The following is a 19,240-nucleotide window of genomic DNA, read 5'->3' on the forward strand; positions in this document are numbered from 1 at the left end:
AGTGGATTAAAAAGCAGAGACATTTCTTTACCTACAAAGGTCCATATTGTCAAAGCTATGTTTTTTCCAGTAGTCATATGTGAGAATTGGACCATAAAGATGGCTGAGCCCCAAAGAATTGGTGCTTTGAAACTGTTGTAGAAGACTTTTGAGAGTCCCTTGGACAGCAAAGAGATCAAACCAGTGAATCCTAAAGGAAATCAGTCCTGAATATTCATTGAAAGTACTGATGTTGAAGCTGAAGCTCCAATACTTTGGCTACCTGATACAAAAGACTGACTCATTGGAAAAGACCCTGATGCTGGGAAAGATGAAGGCAGGAGGAGAAGGGGACGACAGAGGACCAGATAACTGGATGGCATGGCCAACTCAATGGACATGAATTTGAGGCAACTCTGTGAAATGGTGAACAACAGGAAACCTAGCATACTTGCAGTCCATGGTGTAACAAGAGTTGGACACGTTTGAGTGGCTGAACAACAACAATAATCCATTGTATATATGAATTACATTTCTTTTTATCCATTCCTCTGTCAATGGACATTTCCTCTGACCATTTTAAAATTGAATTGTTTGTTTTATTTTTTGATATTGAGTTGTATGAGATCTTTATATATTTTGGATATAACCCCTTATCAGACTAATCATTTACGACAATCATTTCTCTTTCAGTTGGTTGCATTTTCATTTTGATGATTTGTTTTTCTGTGCCAAAGCCTTTAGTATGATATGGTCCCATTTGTTTATTTTTGCTTTTATTGCCCTTATCTGAGGATGCAGATCAAAAAAATATTGCTAAGACCAATCCCAAAGAGTGTACTGCTGATATTTTCTTCTAGGGCTTTCATAGTTTCAGGTCTTACATTTAAGTTTAATACACTTTGAGATTTTTTTTTTTTTTTTTGTACATGGTGTGAGAAAATGGTCTGGCTTTATTCTTTTACATGAAGGTGTCCAATTCCCCCAACATCACTTATAAAGACACTGTCTTTTCCTCAATGTATATTCTTGTCATTTTTGTTTTAAATTAATTGACCATATGTGCATGGGTTTATTTTGGGGCTCACTCTTCTGGATGTTGAATGGATATTGAATTTTGTCAAATGCTTTTTCTGTATTGATTGTGATGATCTTCTGATTTTTATTCTTTGTTTTGTAAATGTGGTATATCACACTGATTAATTTGCAGATGTTGAACCATCCTTGCATCCCTGGAGTAAATCCTATTTGATCATGATGTATGATCCTTTAAATGTATTGTTGAATTTAGGTTGTTAATATTTTTTGAGCATTTTTGTATATATATTTACCAGGGGTATTGGACTGTAATTTTTTTTTAGTCTTTTTGTGTAGTTTTGGTATCAGGGTAATGCTGCCCTCATGGAATAAGTTTGGAAGTGTTGCCCTTTTCAATGTTTTGAAACAGTTTGAGAAGCATAGGTATTAACTTTTTTTTTATTTTTTAAAAATTTTAACCACAGTATACTGTTTTTTCCTTTATTTTTAAAAACATTTTTATTTTGTATTGGATATAGCTGATTAACAATGCTGTGACAGTTGCAGGTGAACAGTGAAGGGACTCAGCCATATATAAACAAGTATCCATTCTCCCCCAAACTCCTGTCCCATCCAGGCTGCTACATAACATAGAGCAGAGTTCCATGCACTATACAGTAGGTCCGTGTTGGTATTAATCATTCTTTAAAGTTTGGTAGAATTCCCCTGTGAATCTATCTTTTATTTTTGGGGAGTTTTTGGATTATTGATTCAATTTCATTATTAGTAATCATTTTGTACAGATTTTTTCTTTCTGATTAAGTCCTGGAAGATTGTCTATTTTTAAGAATTTATCCATTTCTTTCAGATTGTTCTCTTTGTTGGCATATAACTGTCCATAGAATTATCTTAGTATTATCTGTATTTCTGTGATAATCAAGTGTAATTTTTCCTCTTTCATTTCCAATTTTATTTGGATCATCTCTCTTATTTCTAAGGAAAAATCTCAAATAAACAACCTAACTTTACAATTAAGGAATTAGGAAGAAAAGGACAACCAAGGCCTAAAGTTAGAAGAAAAAAGAACACACTCACTGTTTTATCTTTTGATGAATCTGGATAAAGGTTTATTAATTTTAACTTTTCAAGACCATCTGTTGGTTTCATTGATCTTTTCTATTGTTTGTTTTAGTCTGCATTATATTTATTTCCATTCTGATTTTTATTATTTTTTCTTCTTCTAACTAGTCCTTGCTTGTCCTTTTTTTTCTAATTCCCTTAGTTGTAAAGTTAGGTTGCTTATTTGAGATTTTTCTTTTTCTTCTTTTTAATGTAAGCCTATATTGCTATAAACTTTCTACTTAGAACAGCTTTTGCTTCATCTCATAGATTTTGGATAGTTGTGCTTCTATTTTCATTTGTCTCAAGTATTTTTGATGTACTTTTTCATTTCTTCACTCATCTATTGTTTTTTAGTATCATGTTTTTTACTCTCTATGTGTTTGTATATCATGTGATTTATCCTGGAGACTTTCTATGTTCATTTGAAAAGAATATATTCTACTGTTTTTATATGAAACACTATATGCTGCTGCTCCTGCTAAGTCGCTTCAGTCGTGTCCGACTCTGTGCGACCCCACAGATGGCAGCCCACCAGGCTTCCCCGTCCCTGGAATTCTCCAGGCAAGAACACTGGAGTGGGTTGCCATTTCCTTCTCCGATGCATGAAAGTGAAAAGTGAAAGTGAAGTCGCTCAGTCGTGTCGAAACACTGTATAGATATCTGTTAAGTCCATCTGGTCTAATGTGTCATTTAAGGTCACTTTTCCTTATTAATTTTCTGTCTTAATGATCTCTCCTTTTATGTAAGTGAGATATTAAAGTCTCTAAATATTATGTTTATTGTCAATTTCTTCCTTTATGTCTTTAAATATTTGCTTATATATTTATCAGCTTCCTTGTTAGGTGAATATATGTTTATGAATGTTATATCTTATTCTAGGATTATCTTCTTTATTATTATGTACAGCCCTTCATGGCAAATAGATGGGGAAACAACAGAAACAGTGACAGACTTTATTTTCTTGGGCTCCAAAATCACTGTGGATGGTGATTGCAGCCATGAAATGAAAAGACACTCCAACCTCGAAAGAAAAGCAATGACAACCTATGCAACATATTAAAAAGCAGAGACACTACTTTGCCTACAAAGATTAGTATAGTAAAAGCTATGGTTTTTCCAGTAGTCATGTACGGATGTGAGAGCTGGACAGTAAAAAAAGGCTGAGCGCCGAAGAACTGATGCCTTCAAACTGTGGTGTTGAAGAACACTCTTGAGAGTCCCTTGGACTGCAAGGAGATCCAACCAGTAAATCCTAAAGGAAATCAGTCCTGAATATTCATTGGAAGGACTGATGCTGAAGGTGAAACTCCAATACTTTGGCCAACTGATGTGAAGAACTGACTCATTGAAAAAGACCCTGATAATGGGAAAGATTGAAGGCAGGAGGAGAAGGGGACGATAGAGGTTGAGATGGTTGGATGGCATCACTGACTCAATGGACATGAGTTTGAGCAAACTCAGGGAGATGATGAAGGACAGGGAGGCCTGGAGTGCTGCAGTCCATTGGGGTTGCAAAGAGTCGGACATGACTGAGCAACTGAACTGAACTGAACTAACTTTAGGTTTTGTTTGTTCTTTCTCTAGTTGCTCTATAGGTGTAAGGTCAGGTTGTTTATTTGTGTTTTGTCTTGTTTCCTGAGGTAAGATTATATTGATATGTATGTGCTCAGTCACTTCAGTCATGTCTGACTCTTTGTGACCCTATGGACTGTACCCTGCCAGGCTTCTCTGCCTATGGGATTCTTCAGGCAAGAACACTGCAGACTGAGTTGTCAATCTGCAATTGGGTTGCCATGCCCTCCTCCAGAGCATCTTCCACCCAGGGATCAAACCAGCATCTCTTGTGTCTCCTGCATTGCAGACAGATTCTTTAGCACTGAGCCATCAGGGAAGCTGGCCTATATTACTTAAACTTCCCCTTTAGAACTACTTTTTCTGTGTCCCATTGATTTTGGATTGTCATGCTTTCATTTTCATTTGTCTGTAAGTATTTTTTAACTTCCTCTTTGGCTTCTTCAGTAATACACTGGTTGCTTAGTGGCATGTTGCTTAGCCTCCAAGGGTTTGTTTGTTTGTTTGTTTGTTTGTTTGTTTTACAGTCTTTTTTCCTTCTGGTTGATTTCTAATCTCACAGCATTGTGGTGAGAAAAGATGCTTCATATGAGTTTAATTTTCTTAAGTTTACCTAGGGTTGCCTTGAGGCCCAGCATGTGATCAATCCTGGAGGATATTCCACGTGCACTTGAGAAGAATGTGTATTTTGCTGCTTCTGGATAGAATGCTGTATAAATATTGATTAAGGCTATCTGGTCTAATGTGTCATTTAAAGCTTGTGTTTTCTTACTGATATTCTGTCTGCATGATCTATTCACATATGAAGTTGAGGTGTTAAAATCCCCCACTATTACTGTGTTACTGTCAATTTTTTTGTTTACAGCTGTTAGTATTTGTCTTAAATATTTTGGTGCTCTTATGTTGGGTGTGTATATATTTATAATTGTTATATCTTCTTCTTGAATTGATCCATTGATCATTATCTAGTTTCCTTCCTTGTCTCTTGTAACAGTCTTTAGTATAAAGTCTGTTTTCTTCAGATATGAGTATTGCTATTCCAGTTTTCTTTTGATTTCTATTTGCATGTTCTTGTTTAGTTGCTCAGTCATGTCCAACTCTTTGCAATCCCATGGACTGCAGTACACCAGGCTTCTCTGTCCTTCACCATCTCCCAGAGTTTGCTCAAACTCACAACCATTGAGTTGGTGATGCCATCCAACTATCTCGTCCTCTGTTGTCTCCTTTGTTTTCTGCCTTCAATCTTTCCCAGTATCAGGATCTTTTCCAATGAGTTGGCTCTTAGTATCTGGTGGCCAAAGAATTGGAGCATCAGTCCTTCCAATGATTATTCAGGACTGATTTCCTTTAGGATTGACTGGTTGGATCTCCTTGCAGTCCAAGGGACTCTCAAGAGTCTTCTCCAACACCACAGTTCAAAAGCATCCATTCTTTGATGCTCAACCTTCTTTACTTCCAGCTCTCACATCCATATGTGACTAATGGAAAAGCCATAGCTTTGACTATACAGACATTTGTAGGCAAAGAAATGTCTCTGCTTTTTAATATGCTGTCTAGGTTTGTCACCGCTTTTCTTCCAAGGGGCAAGCATCTTTTAATTTGATGGCTGCAGCCACCATCTGCAGTGATTTTGGAGTCCAAGAAAACAAAGTCTGTTACTGTTTCCATATTTTCTCTCTCTGTTTGCCATGAAGTAATGGGACTGAGTGCCATGATTTTCATTTGTTGAATGTTGAGTTTCTTTTTTTAAATTTTATTATTATTATTATTTTTTTACTGTACAATATTGTATTGGTTTTGCCATACATCAACATGCATCCGCCACGGGTGTACACGTGTTCCCCATCCTGAACCCCCCTCCCACCTCCCTCCTTATACCATCCCTCTGTGTCATCCCAGTGCACCAGCCCCAAGCTTCCTGTATCCTGCATCAAACCTGGACTGGCGATTCATTTCTTATATGATATTATACATGTTTTAATGCCATTCTCCCAAATCACCCCCCCCCCTTCTCCCACAGAGTTCAAAAGACTGTTCTATACATCTGTGTCTCTTTTGCTGTCTCGCATACAGGGTTATCATTACCATCTTTCTAAATTCCATATATATGCGTTAGTATACTGTATTGGTGTTTTTCTTTCTGGCTTACTTCACTTTGTATAATAGGCTCCAGTTTCATCCACCTCATTAGAACTGATTCAAATGTATTCTTTTTAGGCTGAGTAAGAATGTTGAGTTTTAAGCCAGCTTTTTCACTCTCTTCTTTCACCTTCATCAAGAGGCTCTTTAGTTCCTCTTTGCTTTCTGCCATACGAGTGGTGTCATTGGCATTTCTGGGGTTATTGATATTCTGCCTGCAATCTTGATTCCAGCTTGTGCTTCATCCAGCCCAGTATTTTGCATGATGTAATCTGCATATAATTTAAATAAACAGGGTGACAATATACAGCCTTGACGTACTCCTTTCCCAATTTGGAAGCAGTCCATTGTTTCATGCCTGGTTCTAACTGTTGCTTCTTGACCTGCATACAGGTTTCACAGGAGGCAGGTAAGGTGGTCTGGTATTCCAATCTCTTTCAGAATTTTCCATAGTTTGTTATGATTCACACAGTCAAAGACTTTAGCATAGTCAATGAAGCAGAAGCAGATGTTTTTCTGGAATTCTCTTGCTTTTTCTATGGTCCAGCAGGTATTGGCAATTTGATCTGTTTCCTCTGCTTTTTCTAAATCCAGCCTGTACATCTGAAAGTCCAAGGTTCATGTACTATTGAAGCTTAGCTTGAAGGATTTTGAGAATTACCTTGCTAACATGTGAAACGAGTGAAATTGTGTGGTAGTTTGAACATTCTCTACATTGTCCTTCTTTGGGATTGGAGTGAAAACTGACCTTTTCCAGTCCTGTGGCCACTGCTGTGTTTTCCAGATTTCTTGAATATTGATCTATTTGCATGGATTACCTTTTTTCATTCCCCTCACTTTCAGTTTGTATGTGTCCATAGATCTGGAGTTTTAAAAAATCTATTCAGCCAGTCTGTCTTTTGGTTTGAACATTTAATCCATTTACATTTAAGGTAATTATTGATATGTATGTTCTTATTGTCATTTTTTAAATTTGTGTTGAATTTGTTTTTTGGGTCTCTTGTTCTTTTCTCTTGTGATTTGATTACTAACTTTAATGTTGTGTTTGATTTCATTTTTTGTGTCTGTATCTATTGTAGATTTTCGGATTGTAGTTACCATGAAGATTTAATATAACAGTTTATACATAAACAAGATTATTTCAAGTTGCTGGTTTTTCATTTTAAATGCTTTTCCAATATCCTGCATTTGTACTCTCCTTATAATTTCTGTTTTTGATATTATAAATGTGTGCAGATGATTTTCTACCTTTACTGTGTGTTTGTCTTTACTGGTGAGTTTTTCCAATAGAAATTTTCTTGTTTCTAGTTTTGGTCTTTTCTTTCCTGTCTAGAAAAGTTCCTTTAGCATTTGTTACAAAACTAGTCTATTGATGGTAATTCTCTCAGGTCTTTTTTTTTTTTTTTGTCAAACTTTTGATTTCTCCAGTGAATCTGAAAGACAGTCTTGCTGGGTAGAATATTCTTGGTTTTCGGTTCTTCTCTTTCATTGCTCTAAATATGTCATGCCACTCTCTTCTGACCTGCAGAGTTTCTGCTGAGAGATCTGATAAACTTATGGGCTTTCGTTTGTTTGTTTTTTGTCTCTTTTCCTTTGCTGTTACATATACTGTTTCTTTGTCTCTATCTTATGTCATTTTGATTACTATGTGTCTTGGCATGTTCCTCCTTGGGTTTATCCTGCCTGGGACTCTCTGCACTTTCTGGACTTGGGTGACTGTCTACTTTCCCATGTTAAGGAAGTCTTCATCTAATTATCTATTCCAACATTTTCTCAGGTACTTTCTCTCTTCTCCTTCTCAGACCCCTAGGATGTTGTTGCAATTGACATTGTCCCTGAAGTCTCTTGTTGTTCAGCCACTGCTGCAGCATGCCAGGTTTGCCTGTACTTCACTGACTCCGAGAGTTTGCCTTTCTGGTGTTAAAGAACTTGAAAGTTGACAAGCCCATCACCACACTTGAAAAAAAAAAAAAAAAACTGAACAAACTGAAAATCAACAATGCTTCTTAGATCCCTTAGAGAATAGAGGTCACAGGGCAAGCTCCTATGCCCAAAATTTGAGAGACAAATGAACACAGAGAATCACAGATTTTAAGGCTGTTATTTCAAATATTGAAAAAATTATTTGTAGACACAGTCAAGGTGATTATAATAGGTTTCTGCTTCCAAAGTGCCCCTTGTAGCATTGAGGAATAGTTTGATAAGCAAGACTTTGTGGTTATAGTTTTTCCCTTTTCCAGAGTTGGGACTTCCAAAGCTTTAGATCTAGAAACCTCCATAATTGTTCAACTTATTTTGTTCAAAGCTGAGTTCAGGCTGAGAGGAGAGGGTATGGAGATAAGACCCCAGGAAAGCTGGCTCATATTGCCAAAACTCACCAGAAAAGAATTTTTGCTAGAAAGTCAATTGACTACTTTACAGTGTAACTAGAATAGCCAAACAGATGGATATTCTTATTGGCCAGTCAATACCTTTTTATTTGATGAGTAAGCCAGGAAACCATATGGATACCTTAAGGTGGATTGATGAAGAATACAGTTGACTAAAGAGGAGACTGCACAAGCTATCCAGAATCTCCTGTCATACATCTGAAGCCTCCTTTAGTGTTCCTGGGTACATGCTGTCCCAGTATCACCTCCAGGTGCTTTTCTCAAGCATTCCAAGTTGCTTCTTGAGGTTTTCTAATGATATGAATACTCACTTTAAATGTCCCAAATTATTTCACCCCGAGGAAAGCCCATTTTTTTCTGTTGATAAGCTAGTTTCTAATTTTGTTGAATCAAGGAGTTTCAGGCTTCTTCCAGTATTATGACAAAATTTGAATATATATTGTTGATAGGATTCTTCTAAGCCAGAGGAAGAAAGCTTAGATGGTCAAGATCTTAGTTATGTGAGTACTTATTGTGGCATAGTGGGAATAGAGACAAAAATTAAATCCCACAGAGCTATAGGATCTGCTTTGGAATGCTCTTATAATTAGATTTAAATATATTATATTTAATAATTATGCTTTCCTCGGTTTTCTTTGGAAGGAATGATGCTAAAGCTGAAACTTCAGTACTTTGGCCCCCTCATGCGAAGAGTTGACTCATTGGAAAAAGACTCTGATGCTGGGAGGGATTGGGGGCAGGAGGAGAAGGGGATGACAGAGGATGAGATGGCAGGATGGCATCAGTGACTCGATGGATGTGAGTGTGAGTGAACTCCGGGAGTTGGTGATGGACAGGGAGGCCTGGCATACTGTGATTCATAAGGTCGCAAATAGTCGGACAAGTCTGAGCGACTGAACTGAACTGAAATAAAAATGGTATACACGAAAAGTTGTTATGGTGTTATTTTAAGTAATTAATTTTTTCTTATGGATGGATAAAAGAACCAAATCTTATGGTATCCATTATCTAGTAAAAATGAAAACCATGTGGAAGAGTGAAAGGGAATAAACTTTCTTGGTTTTCTTTGTCAGTTTTTGATTATTTTTTTTTAAAGGAGACTAATAATAGGTAGTGATTTGAATTACTCTTTGCTAAAGGTATGGAAAGAAGAACCTGATTTTTATAAGCAGGTAGACATTATTTTTAAAATTTTAATTTTCATGTGTCTCTGTGTCTTCAAGTGACCATTAATCTTTTAAGTTAGCAAAGTCATAGAAAACCACCACACCAAAATAAAGTAGTTATGAGTGTTTAGGAAGAATGAAAATGGTCATTTTTGTCTACTTAGACTGAAGTGAAAACTTTTATTTTTGGTCACAGAAACTTTTATTTTTCACTTTGAATAATATAACTTTCTTTGCCAAAAAGGTAATTTTCCTATAAGGCTTATTTAGTTGTGCTTAATTTCCAAGATAGTTCTTGTGACATAGAAAATGTTTCCTAAATCAAATGACTAGCTATCAAGAGAAACTGTAAAGCTCAGGTGCTTGAGGATACAAATTTAAATGCCAATTGAGCAGGTGTCCTATAAAAAACTGTTTGATAAAATTTAAGTTATGTTTTTGTAATTTAGAATAGAAATATATTCTTGTGATTTTTGTAGAATTATTACAGAGGGAATTATATAAAGGGATTCTATATAGATCAGAGAAAAATGAAGCAATGAACAAATGAATGAGGAGTTAGAATTTGTCTTGTGTTTTATCTGGGATAACAGAGATCTAGGATAGGTCAAAGAAAATGTTCTGGATTTGGCCTCTCAGAAATATTGTGCTATTTTAGAGTTAAGGAAATACAATCTTACCTAGCTTGTGCACATAAGTAGAATAGAAAAAGTGAGTTTTTTTTTTTTCACCTCCAGTGTAATGTTGCTACTGGAAAGGGTCTACAAATTTACATTGCTCTGAGATCTAATCTCAACTTTCAAGCTTCTGAATTTCCCATGGTTGGAATCACTAAAGTGTTAATAGGAGGTAGCTACTGAGAGATATATTTAATTCTCTCAGAAGGTCTTTATTTGTTTATTTAATTATTTTGTGAGTCAGGAATTAATTTTTTAAATTGGAGAATAATTACTTTACAATGTTGTGTGGCTTTCTGCCACACATATGAATCAACCATATATATACATATCTTCCCTCTTTAGCCTTCCTCCCATCCTCCCATCCCACCCCTCTAGGTCATCACAGGGCACCAGGCTAGATTTGAACTCTGATTCTGATGCTTACCAGCTATCTGACATTAGATAAATTACTTAACCTCTTTGTGCCTCTGTTTTTACATTAGTAAAACAAGGATAATAATGGTACCCACCTCACAGGGCAGTTATAAACATTAAATTAACTGATACAGATAAAGTAATTAAAACAGAGCAAATGCTCATTAAATGTTAGGCACCATGATTTAAAGGGATAATTTTCAAGGAATTGATAATTACACAAAGCAATTATTTCACTTTGGGAGAAAATACTAATATATTTGGAAAAATTAGCAAAAAATTTGAGTGCAAAACAGTGTGGTGCAGGTTATAATACATACAGCACATGTATGAAGAATAAATCCATGGTGAGTTTGTAGGTGATTGAAGCATGGTGTGCTTCTGAGTGGGAGGAAGTTGGACTGTGGTTGGAAATGAGAACACAAGCAAAAACCTGAAAGTAGGAAAAAATAAACAAGATTATTTTATGTGCAATACATTTTAACTATGGCCATATTTTGTTCTAATTCTTTCAGAGTTGAGAATCTCTGTATTGGGTTGGCCAAAAAGTTCATTCGGATTTTGCATATGTGGTTGCAGGAAACCTGAATGAACTTTTTGGCCAACCCAATAGTAAATATGATTCGGTATGTTTAAGTAACAAAACCATCTCTAAATACCTTATATTTAGTGTGATAAATTGTACCACACTGTATGTTTTAAGGTAAAATTTTAACATATGTGTGTCAAAATATGTATGTATACTATGATTACATTTGAGTTTCAAATGTGCCTTGTAAGAAAAGCAGGACACGTATTATTATTCCCACTTTACAAGTGAGGAAGCTGAGAATCAGAGTTTGTATTACTTGCTTCAAGTTTCACTGCTAGTAAGTAATAGAGATCAGATTAGCATCCAGGTCTTCTGGCTTTCAGTGTAATGTTGTTCTACTACAATATACTCATTGAATAACAGAAAGCTTAGTAAATGAGAAATAAGGACTGATTTTATGACACATGTTACATTTGATCTTTGTCAAGTAAGAAAAAAATATAGGGTAAAAGTGCAGGTACTTTTACTTGTACAAACCTCAGGTATGTTAAAAATAAATGGGCATCAGTTATTACTATACCTTTGAGATCCTATGGGCTTCCCACGTGGTGCTAGTGCGAAAGAACCTGCCTGCCAATGCAGGAGACATATGAGATGCAGGTTCAATTCATGGATTGGGAAGATCCCCTGGAGGAGGGCATTGCAATCCACTCCAATATTCTTGCCTGGAGAATCCCATGGACAGATACAGTCCATAGGGTTGTAAAGAGTTGGACATGACTGAAGAGACTTATGCATGCAGAAATCTTTCAGGTTTTTGAAGGGATTGCAACATTAGAAGTGAAATAGAAATTACATACATGTGGCAGATTCAGATAGAACTTGTATCCTAGCTTTTCTTTTTTTCAACATTATCATTTCCTCTGAGATAATGCACTTTTTGAAACACAGAATTAAGGAACAGACTACACTTCAACAAAAACTTGCTCATAAGTATTATATTTCAGCCATAATCAAGCTGTTGCTATTTTAAGAAGAAAGCTTCCACTATAACATAAAAACCACTGTAAGTATATCTTTGGTATTCCTGTCAACATGCTAATAAAAGTAAAAAGCATCAAATATAACAAAGCTTATAACAAACTTCCACTCGTAAATGCATACAACAAAATTTCTTACATATAGTTTATACAATATGCATAAATGTAAGTACTTCTTAAAATTTGCAATATCAACATTCAAATTTTTATTCAGAGACTTATTGCAGTTCATTGTGGTTCCAATAATGTGTGTAGAAAATAGATTCCCTTTCCTCTTTTTTAGATAAATTTTAAATTATTTCTGTTATTATATGGTAGTGCCAGTCATCTGCTTTATTAAGGAAGGATGGCATCTTGTTTAGGGAGAGAGTACCCTAAAAGAATCTCAATGAGCAACAAAAACCCCACTATTCACTTTTGGAAGCCTAAGGCAGAAGCAGAAGAAAACTGGAGACAAACTAGCTTTTGATCAGGTTTACCTTCCTCAGTTTCCAGATTGTACATTGAATGGAGACTTTAGGGTCATTTGGCTGAAGACTAGGCTGTTCTAACATGTGATCATCTTCTTGAGGGAAAGAAATGGCCATACTTTCCTAGCCAATCAGTGCTACAAAGAAAGAGGGTGATAGTACATTTTATGTAGCTCCTGGCTCACTCCAGTTCTCATCTGTTAGCATGCATGCAAAGAAATATGTTAGGATCACTGAGAACTATTCGCTAAATTTGTATCTTAAAAAGCCAGTTCTTACCCTTGGTAAAACTTTTATTTGAGAGGGAAAACTTTAATCTCAGATCTATTTTTTACAGTACCAAGATACAAATTTTGTCCATCTTTAGGTGAAAGCTCAGAAAATCATTTATAATTTAGTTTATAGACTTGAATTGAATTTTAACACTAAAAATATCTTTAGGACTTCTAATAATGTGAATTCATAAATGAGATAAATTTATAGGTACACATTAAGTCAAATAAGTGTAAATTATTAATGGAAGTCCTTATTTTTATTGTGAATGATTTGAGAAAATAGTGATTTGGAAATCATCAAAAATGGGCTTAAACTATTCTTTATATATTTCTTCTCCTTTTTCTGGCAAGGAGGTCTTCTTCTTGGGTACATAAGTCATGCTGGACAACGAATGCTTTCTAAATGTAGACAGCCTTCTCCTAAAGTTCCCCCCTGAAAAGAAATATAGTAGAGGGTCAAAGCAACAATTTGATGCAGCCAGAGACAAGGTTATGACCACTGACTTTTGCATTCTAAGGACAGAATCACAGGGTTTTGTTTCATTGTGTAAAAAATGAAGGTGAATGGTACGTTGAATATGATACGGCATGAAGCTGATCAAAAAGGCAGCTGTCACAACTATGATCATTCCTATCGCTTTTTTACGACTTGACAGATTTTTCTTCATTGATTTTTTTAGTAAGGTCAAAATGATCATCGTGTAACAGACAATTATAATAATGAAAGGAATGATAAATCCAAAAAATAATGACACATAATGCAAGACCAAGACATAATATTTAGCTTGGTTGTCCTGTGGAGGCTCAAAGCACTTGGTATTATTTTTCGCATCTTTGTAAGATTTGGACATTAAAAATGGAGAACTAGTCAAAATCACAAAAATCCAAATACCAACACACACAAACCTGGCTTTTTTCTGTGTAACCAAATTAATATTTTGGACTGGGAAAACAATTGCAATGCACCGGAAAAAGCTCATGGCTGTCATAAAGAAGATGCTACAATAGAGGTTGACATACAAGGCATAGGTGCTGAGGCGACACAAAAAGTCACCAAAGAGCCAAATGCCTTTGTGAACATAATAGACCACACGGAGAGGTAGTGTGCACACACACAGTAGATCAGCTACTGCTAAATTAATCATGTATACTTGGTAGGCTGACTTCTCATGATATGTTTTTATGAGGATATAGAGCACAAAGCCATTGCCAAAGAAGCCCACGATGGAGATCATAGAGTACAAGGTGGAATACACTTGATTTCGGAAATCATCAATAGTGTCATTGCATGCATTACTACTGGAAGAAGATACTGTCAGATTTCCAACTCCATCCATGTTTCTCTAGGAGAGTCTTCTTGGTGCCTGCAATGTATATAAAAGATCTTGTCAATTTTTGCTCTTCCATAAATTATAGGACGTACTAATGTTTCATTTTATAGTGTTGCTATGTATATATTTTTTGAAAACAGCAGGAAGCAAGAGTGGTGGGTGAATAAAAAGATATTCTTCTGGACTTTGCCCCCAGGAGAAGGGTTTGGGTCTTATGCTGCTAAGTCACTTCAGTCGTGTCTGACTCTGTGCGACCCCATAGACGGCAGCCCACCAGGCTCTCCTGTCCCTGGGATTCTCCAGGCAATAACACTGGAGTGGGTTGCCATTTCCTTCTCCAATGCATGAAAGTGAAAAATGAAAGGGAAGTCGCTCAGTCGTGTCTGACCCTCAGCGACCCCATGGACTGCAGCCTTCCAGGCTCCTCCATCCATGGGATTTTCCAGGCAAGAGTACGGGCACCCAGAAATCTCCTTTCCCCCATTTCCTATCCATGTTTGCCTGATGAACTTCTTAATCTTTAAGACCTAGCTAAAAGAGCTATGCCTTATTTTAAGCCTTATTACTCCAGTGCTTTCCTATAAATCTTCCTTTTAAAAGGGTTTGTTTTTTAGAGAAAAGTTTTAAAGACAGTAGTTTCATAAGTATGAGTATCTATCTTCTATCTATCTATCATCTCTTTCTTTATTAGAAGAGCTCTAGATTCTTTCTGAGAATAAAATCTGGATGAAAATGCTTAGTTTCCCCACAAAGAAGTCTTCCTAAGTAACAGCTTCTGGGTGATGCTTGTACCTAAGGAAAATAATTAAATTTGTTATCAGTGGAACTCACTCCTTGGGGGAGAATCTTAGTCTAGAACATGGTGGACTCTATTTAGAACCACAGAACACCAAGGCTGGGGAAACTTTATAAGCTATCTAGTTATTTTAATGAGGAAAAAAGGTGAAATACATTTCCAAAATCCGCACCTAAGTTAAGGCTCTGAGGAGAACTGCAGCATATACTTCCCTGGTGGCTCAGACGGTAAAGCGTCTGCCTATGATGCAGGAGACCCGGTTTGATTCCTGGGTGGGGAAGATCCCCTGGAGAAGGAAATGGCAACCTACTCCAGTACACTCACCTGGAAAATCCCATGGATGGAGGAGCTTGGTGGGCTACAGTCCATGGGGCTGCAAAGAGTCAGACACGACTGAGCGACTTCCCTTTCCCTTTCTGGGTGAGGAAATTGTTGTACTCGCTCATCCTTGTTCTCTTCTCAGAATCACATTCAAAGTCGTACTGTTCAACAACACATGGTCATTTCTCTTATAGCAAGAGATTGTTGCTTGGTCTGGCCTAGTTCAGCTTTATCAGGGCAATAAATAAGCTCTAATCAGAAAGATATAGGGATGAGATAGTGCAGAAGTAGTGATTTCCTATGTTCCTCCATAGTCTTCTCTTTTATTCTTTAAGGAGATGGGAACAACTCATCAATTTATAATATGGTAGATAATCTTTGGTTGAAATATGATTTGTTGGCCTGTTACACAGCTCTTTCTCTCTGGTAAGAGAAGGGTTAGGGTTTGTAAAGTGGGAAGATTGCTTCAGCATGCAAGAACTGCTGGCAATGAAAGAGACTGAATTAGTCTCTGTGTCAAGGATACGTATACAGGGAGCTATGGTTGTGGTTGTAGGTGGGATATAACTTTCCAGGTTTACTACTGCTAACAATTATACTTGCTGTGAGGGTATGTCATCTATTCATTTGTCCATCTATTTTTTCCTTTCATTAAAAATGTCATTTTTGGGAGTTCCCTGGTTTCCTAGTGGTTAGTATTCCAGGCTTTCACTGAGGTGGCCTGGGTGCAATCCCTGGTTGGAAAACTGAGATCCCACAAGCTTTGCAGTGTGGCCAAAAAAAGTCATTATTTTCCACCAAGCAATGTTGATATACAGTAAAAAAAATTGAAGGTGAATCATTCTGAGGGTATATAACTAAGATCACAGAGAAAAATTAGTTCATTATTCTCAACCTATGCATTATTTCTCAGTTTGCTTTCCACTTAACCTGCCTCTTTCACCATCAATTTTCTGAATTCAGGTGCAATTGTGGAAGAAAGAGAATCTCTGTAAACTTATTCTAGCTAGCCCTGTATTGGGTTTTCTCCAAATCAGGCAGTGTTAGCCTGTGAGGCACTAGATGGTGCTGTTGAGATTTTTGATATCAATTCAGTTCAGTTCAGTCACTCAGTCGTGTCCTACTCTTTGTGACCCCATGAATCTCAGCACTCCAGGCCTCCCTGTCCATCACCAACTCCTGGAGTTCACACAGACTCATGTCCATTGAGTCAGTAATGCCATCCAGCCATCTCATCCTCTGTTGTCCCCTTCTCCTCCTGCCCCCAATCCCTCCCAGCATCAGAGTCTTTTCCAATGAGTCAACCCTTCGCATGAGGTGGCCAAAGTACTGGAGTTTCAGCTTTAGCATCATTCCTTCCAAAGAAATCCCAGGGCTGATCTCCTTCAGAATGGACTGGTTGGATCTCCTTGCAGTCCAAGGAACTCTCAAGAGTCTTCTCCAACACCACAGTTCAAAAGCATCAATTCTTCAGCGCTCAGCTTTCTTCACAGTCCAACTCTCACATCCATACATGACACTGGAAAAACCATAGCCTTGACTAGATGGACCTTTGTTGGCAAAGTAATGTCTCTGCTTTTCAACATGCTATCTAGGTTGGTCATAACTTTCCTTCCAAGGAGTAAGCGTCTTTTAATTACATGGCTGCAGTCACCATCTGCAGTGATTTTGGACCCCCCAAAATAAAGTCTGACACTGTTTCCACTGTTTCCCCATCTATTTCCCATGAAGTGATGGGACCAGATGCCATGATCTTTGTTTTCTGAATGTTGAGCTTTAAGCCAACTTTTTCACTCTCCTCTTTCACCTTCATCAAGAGGCTTTTTAGTTCCTCTTCACTTTCTGCCATAAGGGTGGTGTCATCTGCCTTTTTAAAAAATAACCACATTTGAAAGGTATCAAATAATTACCATCTGTCCTTTCTACCACCACTAACACTCACTATATTCTACTACAAACTCTTTCCAAAATAATTCTCTATACATTATAGCTTTCAATTATTTCATATTACTTCTCTAAAAATCTTCAGTGGTCTTTCAGTGTCTTCAAATTAAAATCCAGACTTCTTGGCCTGATATTTAAGCCTCTTGGAAGAACCCCTGGAGGAGGGCATGGCAGCCCACGCCAGTATTCTTGCCTGTAGAATCTGATAGAGAGAGGAGCCTGGCGGGCTACAGTCCATATGGTCACAGAGTCAGATACGACTGAAATGACTTAGTGCGCGCGTGTGCGTGCGTGCGTGCACACACACACACAGAGTCTGGTTGCAATTGAACTTTCCTAGCTTCTTTCTACTTCTCCCTTTTTGTTCACCCTATATTTCAATAAACAACTACTTTACTATATCAGGGACATGAGCTATATGTTTTCCCGCCTATCTGTCTTTTTTCATGGTATTTCTTTTTCATGAAATGACCTTTTCTCCATCTATGTGTGTGCAAAAGCTACCCATCTTTCAGCTCTTCTTGACCTTCATGACAAAGCCTTCCTTTAGCCTCCTTCCAAGGTAATTTCTATCTTTCCTCTTCTAGGGAACTTAAAATCTGTCTTTCAGATCAGTAGTGCGTATGTGTTTGTTATCTTCCCTCATAGACTTTCTGATTGATATATAAAGGGCTCACACAGGGCCAAAACATATGTACTTTGCTCATAAATATTAATAAAATGAATGAGTAAATGAGTGACAGAGCAAGTTTATCATTTGAAAGTATTGTTTATCATTCTAAATCACTGGAAGTTATCTTTTCACTCCAATATTACTTAAAACTTTCCCAACCTCAGAGTGAATCTGTTAAGTTGCTTCCTAAAGTACTAAGAAAGGCACTAAATCATAAGGTTAACTATAATATTAAAACACACATATCTTTACAGAGATTAATTATTTGTTTTACTTGTCTGTTAAATATTATCTTTACAGAGATTAATCATTTGTTTTACTTGTCTGTTAAACATTATAAATAATTTTGAAATTCTCAGGTGTTTGAATGAAAAATGCCAAATAAAATGGATAAATTAATAAAAAAAAGAAATAGGTCACTCTAGTACCATTAATAAATTTATTGGTCATTACTAAAAAAGCTTTCCTTGTACTTTTGATATTTAGATTTGACTGCTTATTTATAACTAAGTCAAGCTATTGACTTATATTAGATCAAAAAAAGAAAATTTTAAAACTTTCAAACAAGTAATGAATCCTAGAAGGTTAGAGATAATTTAGTTCAAGCTACTCATTTTGCAGATGATGGTTTTACTTATCTTAAACAACATTTGATTCATTTTTATAGAATTTACTGTGATCTCCTAATAATGATATCCACACTATATGGAAACAGGGATGCTTAAGGATGCATCTCTGCATTTGAGCAGCTCATAGAATGCTGGGGGAGAGGAGTGATAGCTCAGAAGTATGAACAAGTTATAGTACAGTATGGTAAGAACTGTCTTAGCACAAAACGAATGGGCTATTAGTTGATTCATATATACAAACAATAGGGACTTCCCAAGTGCTTAGTGGTAAAGAATCTGCCTGCCAATACCAGAGATGCAGGTTTGATCCCTGAGCTGGGATGATCTCCTGGAGTAAGAAATAGTAACCCACTCCAGTATTCTTGCATGGAAAATCCATGGACAGAGGAGCCTGGTAGGCTACAGTTCATGGGGTTGCAAAGAGTCAGACATGACTGAGCACGTATGCAAACATATACAGGCAATAAACATAAATGAAATTAATATTTAGTGCAGATGATGAAGGAAGTTACTTTGTTAAGATAAGTAGTGAATTGAAAAACAAGATTTATTTAGAAAATAGAGCCATACCTCTTTCTGGCACTGCAGTACCCTTCACGAATGTTCTTGGCTAGTGGTCAGCACTTCTTATGATATAATATCAGATGAAGCCTAAGCTGAAATCATAAGATTGAAAAGGAAGTTAATGACTTTAGAAGCAGTCCAGAGGGTCATGGGAGCTTAGCAGCCTTAACCACAGGGTGTGTGATG

At 36.7% G+C, this 19,240-nt stretch overlaps 1 protein-coding gene across 1 annotated transcript in view; it reads right to left on the bottom strand.

The window, feature by feature from the left end:
* Positions 1–11,994: 11,994 nt before the first annotated feature.
* The window catches only part of CYSLTR1 (cysteinyl leukotriene receptor 1), a 57,976-nt gene continuing 50,730 nt past the window's right edge, over positions 11,995–19,240 (bottom strand). The window contains exons 3-4 of the mRNA XM_027534782.1: positions 19,061–19,146; positions 11,995–14,160 (exon numbers count right to left, since the gene is read on the bottom strand). Coding sequence (XP_027390583.1) covers positions 13,111–14,133 — 1,023 coding nt within the window. The 5' untranslated portion in view covers positions 14,134–14,160; positions 19,061–19,146 and the 3' untranslated portion in view covers positions 11,995–13,110. The remainder of the gene's footprint in view (positions 14,161–19,060; positions 19,147–19,240) is intronic.

The sequence above is a fragment of the Bos indicus x Bos taurus genome, chromosome X (genome assembly GCF_003369695.1).
Source record: "Bos indicus x Bos taurus breed Angus x Brahman F1 hybrid chromosome X, Bos_hybrid_MaternalHap_v2.0, whole genome shotgun sequence".
Taxonomy (NCBI): Eukaryota; Metazoa; Chordata; class Mammalia; order Artiodactyla; family Bovidae; genus Bos; species Bos indicus x Bos taurus.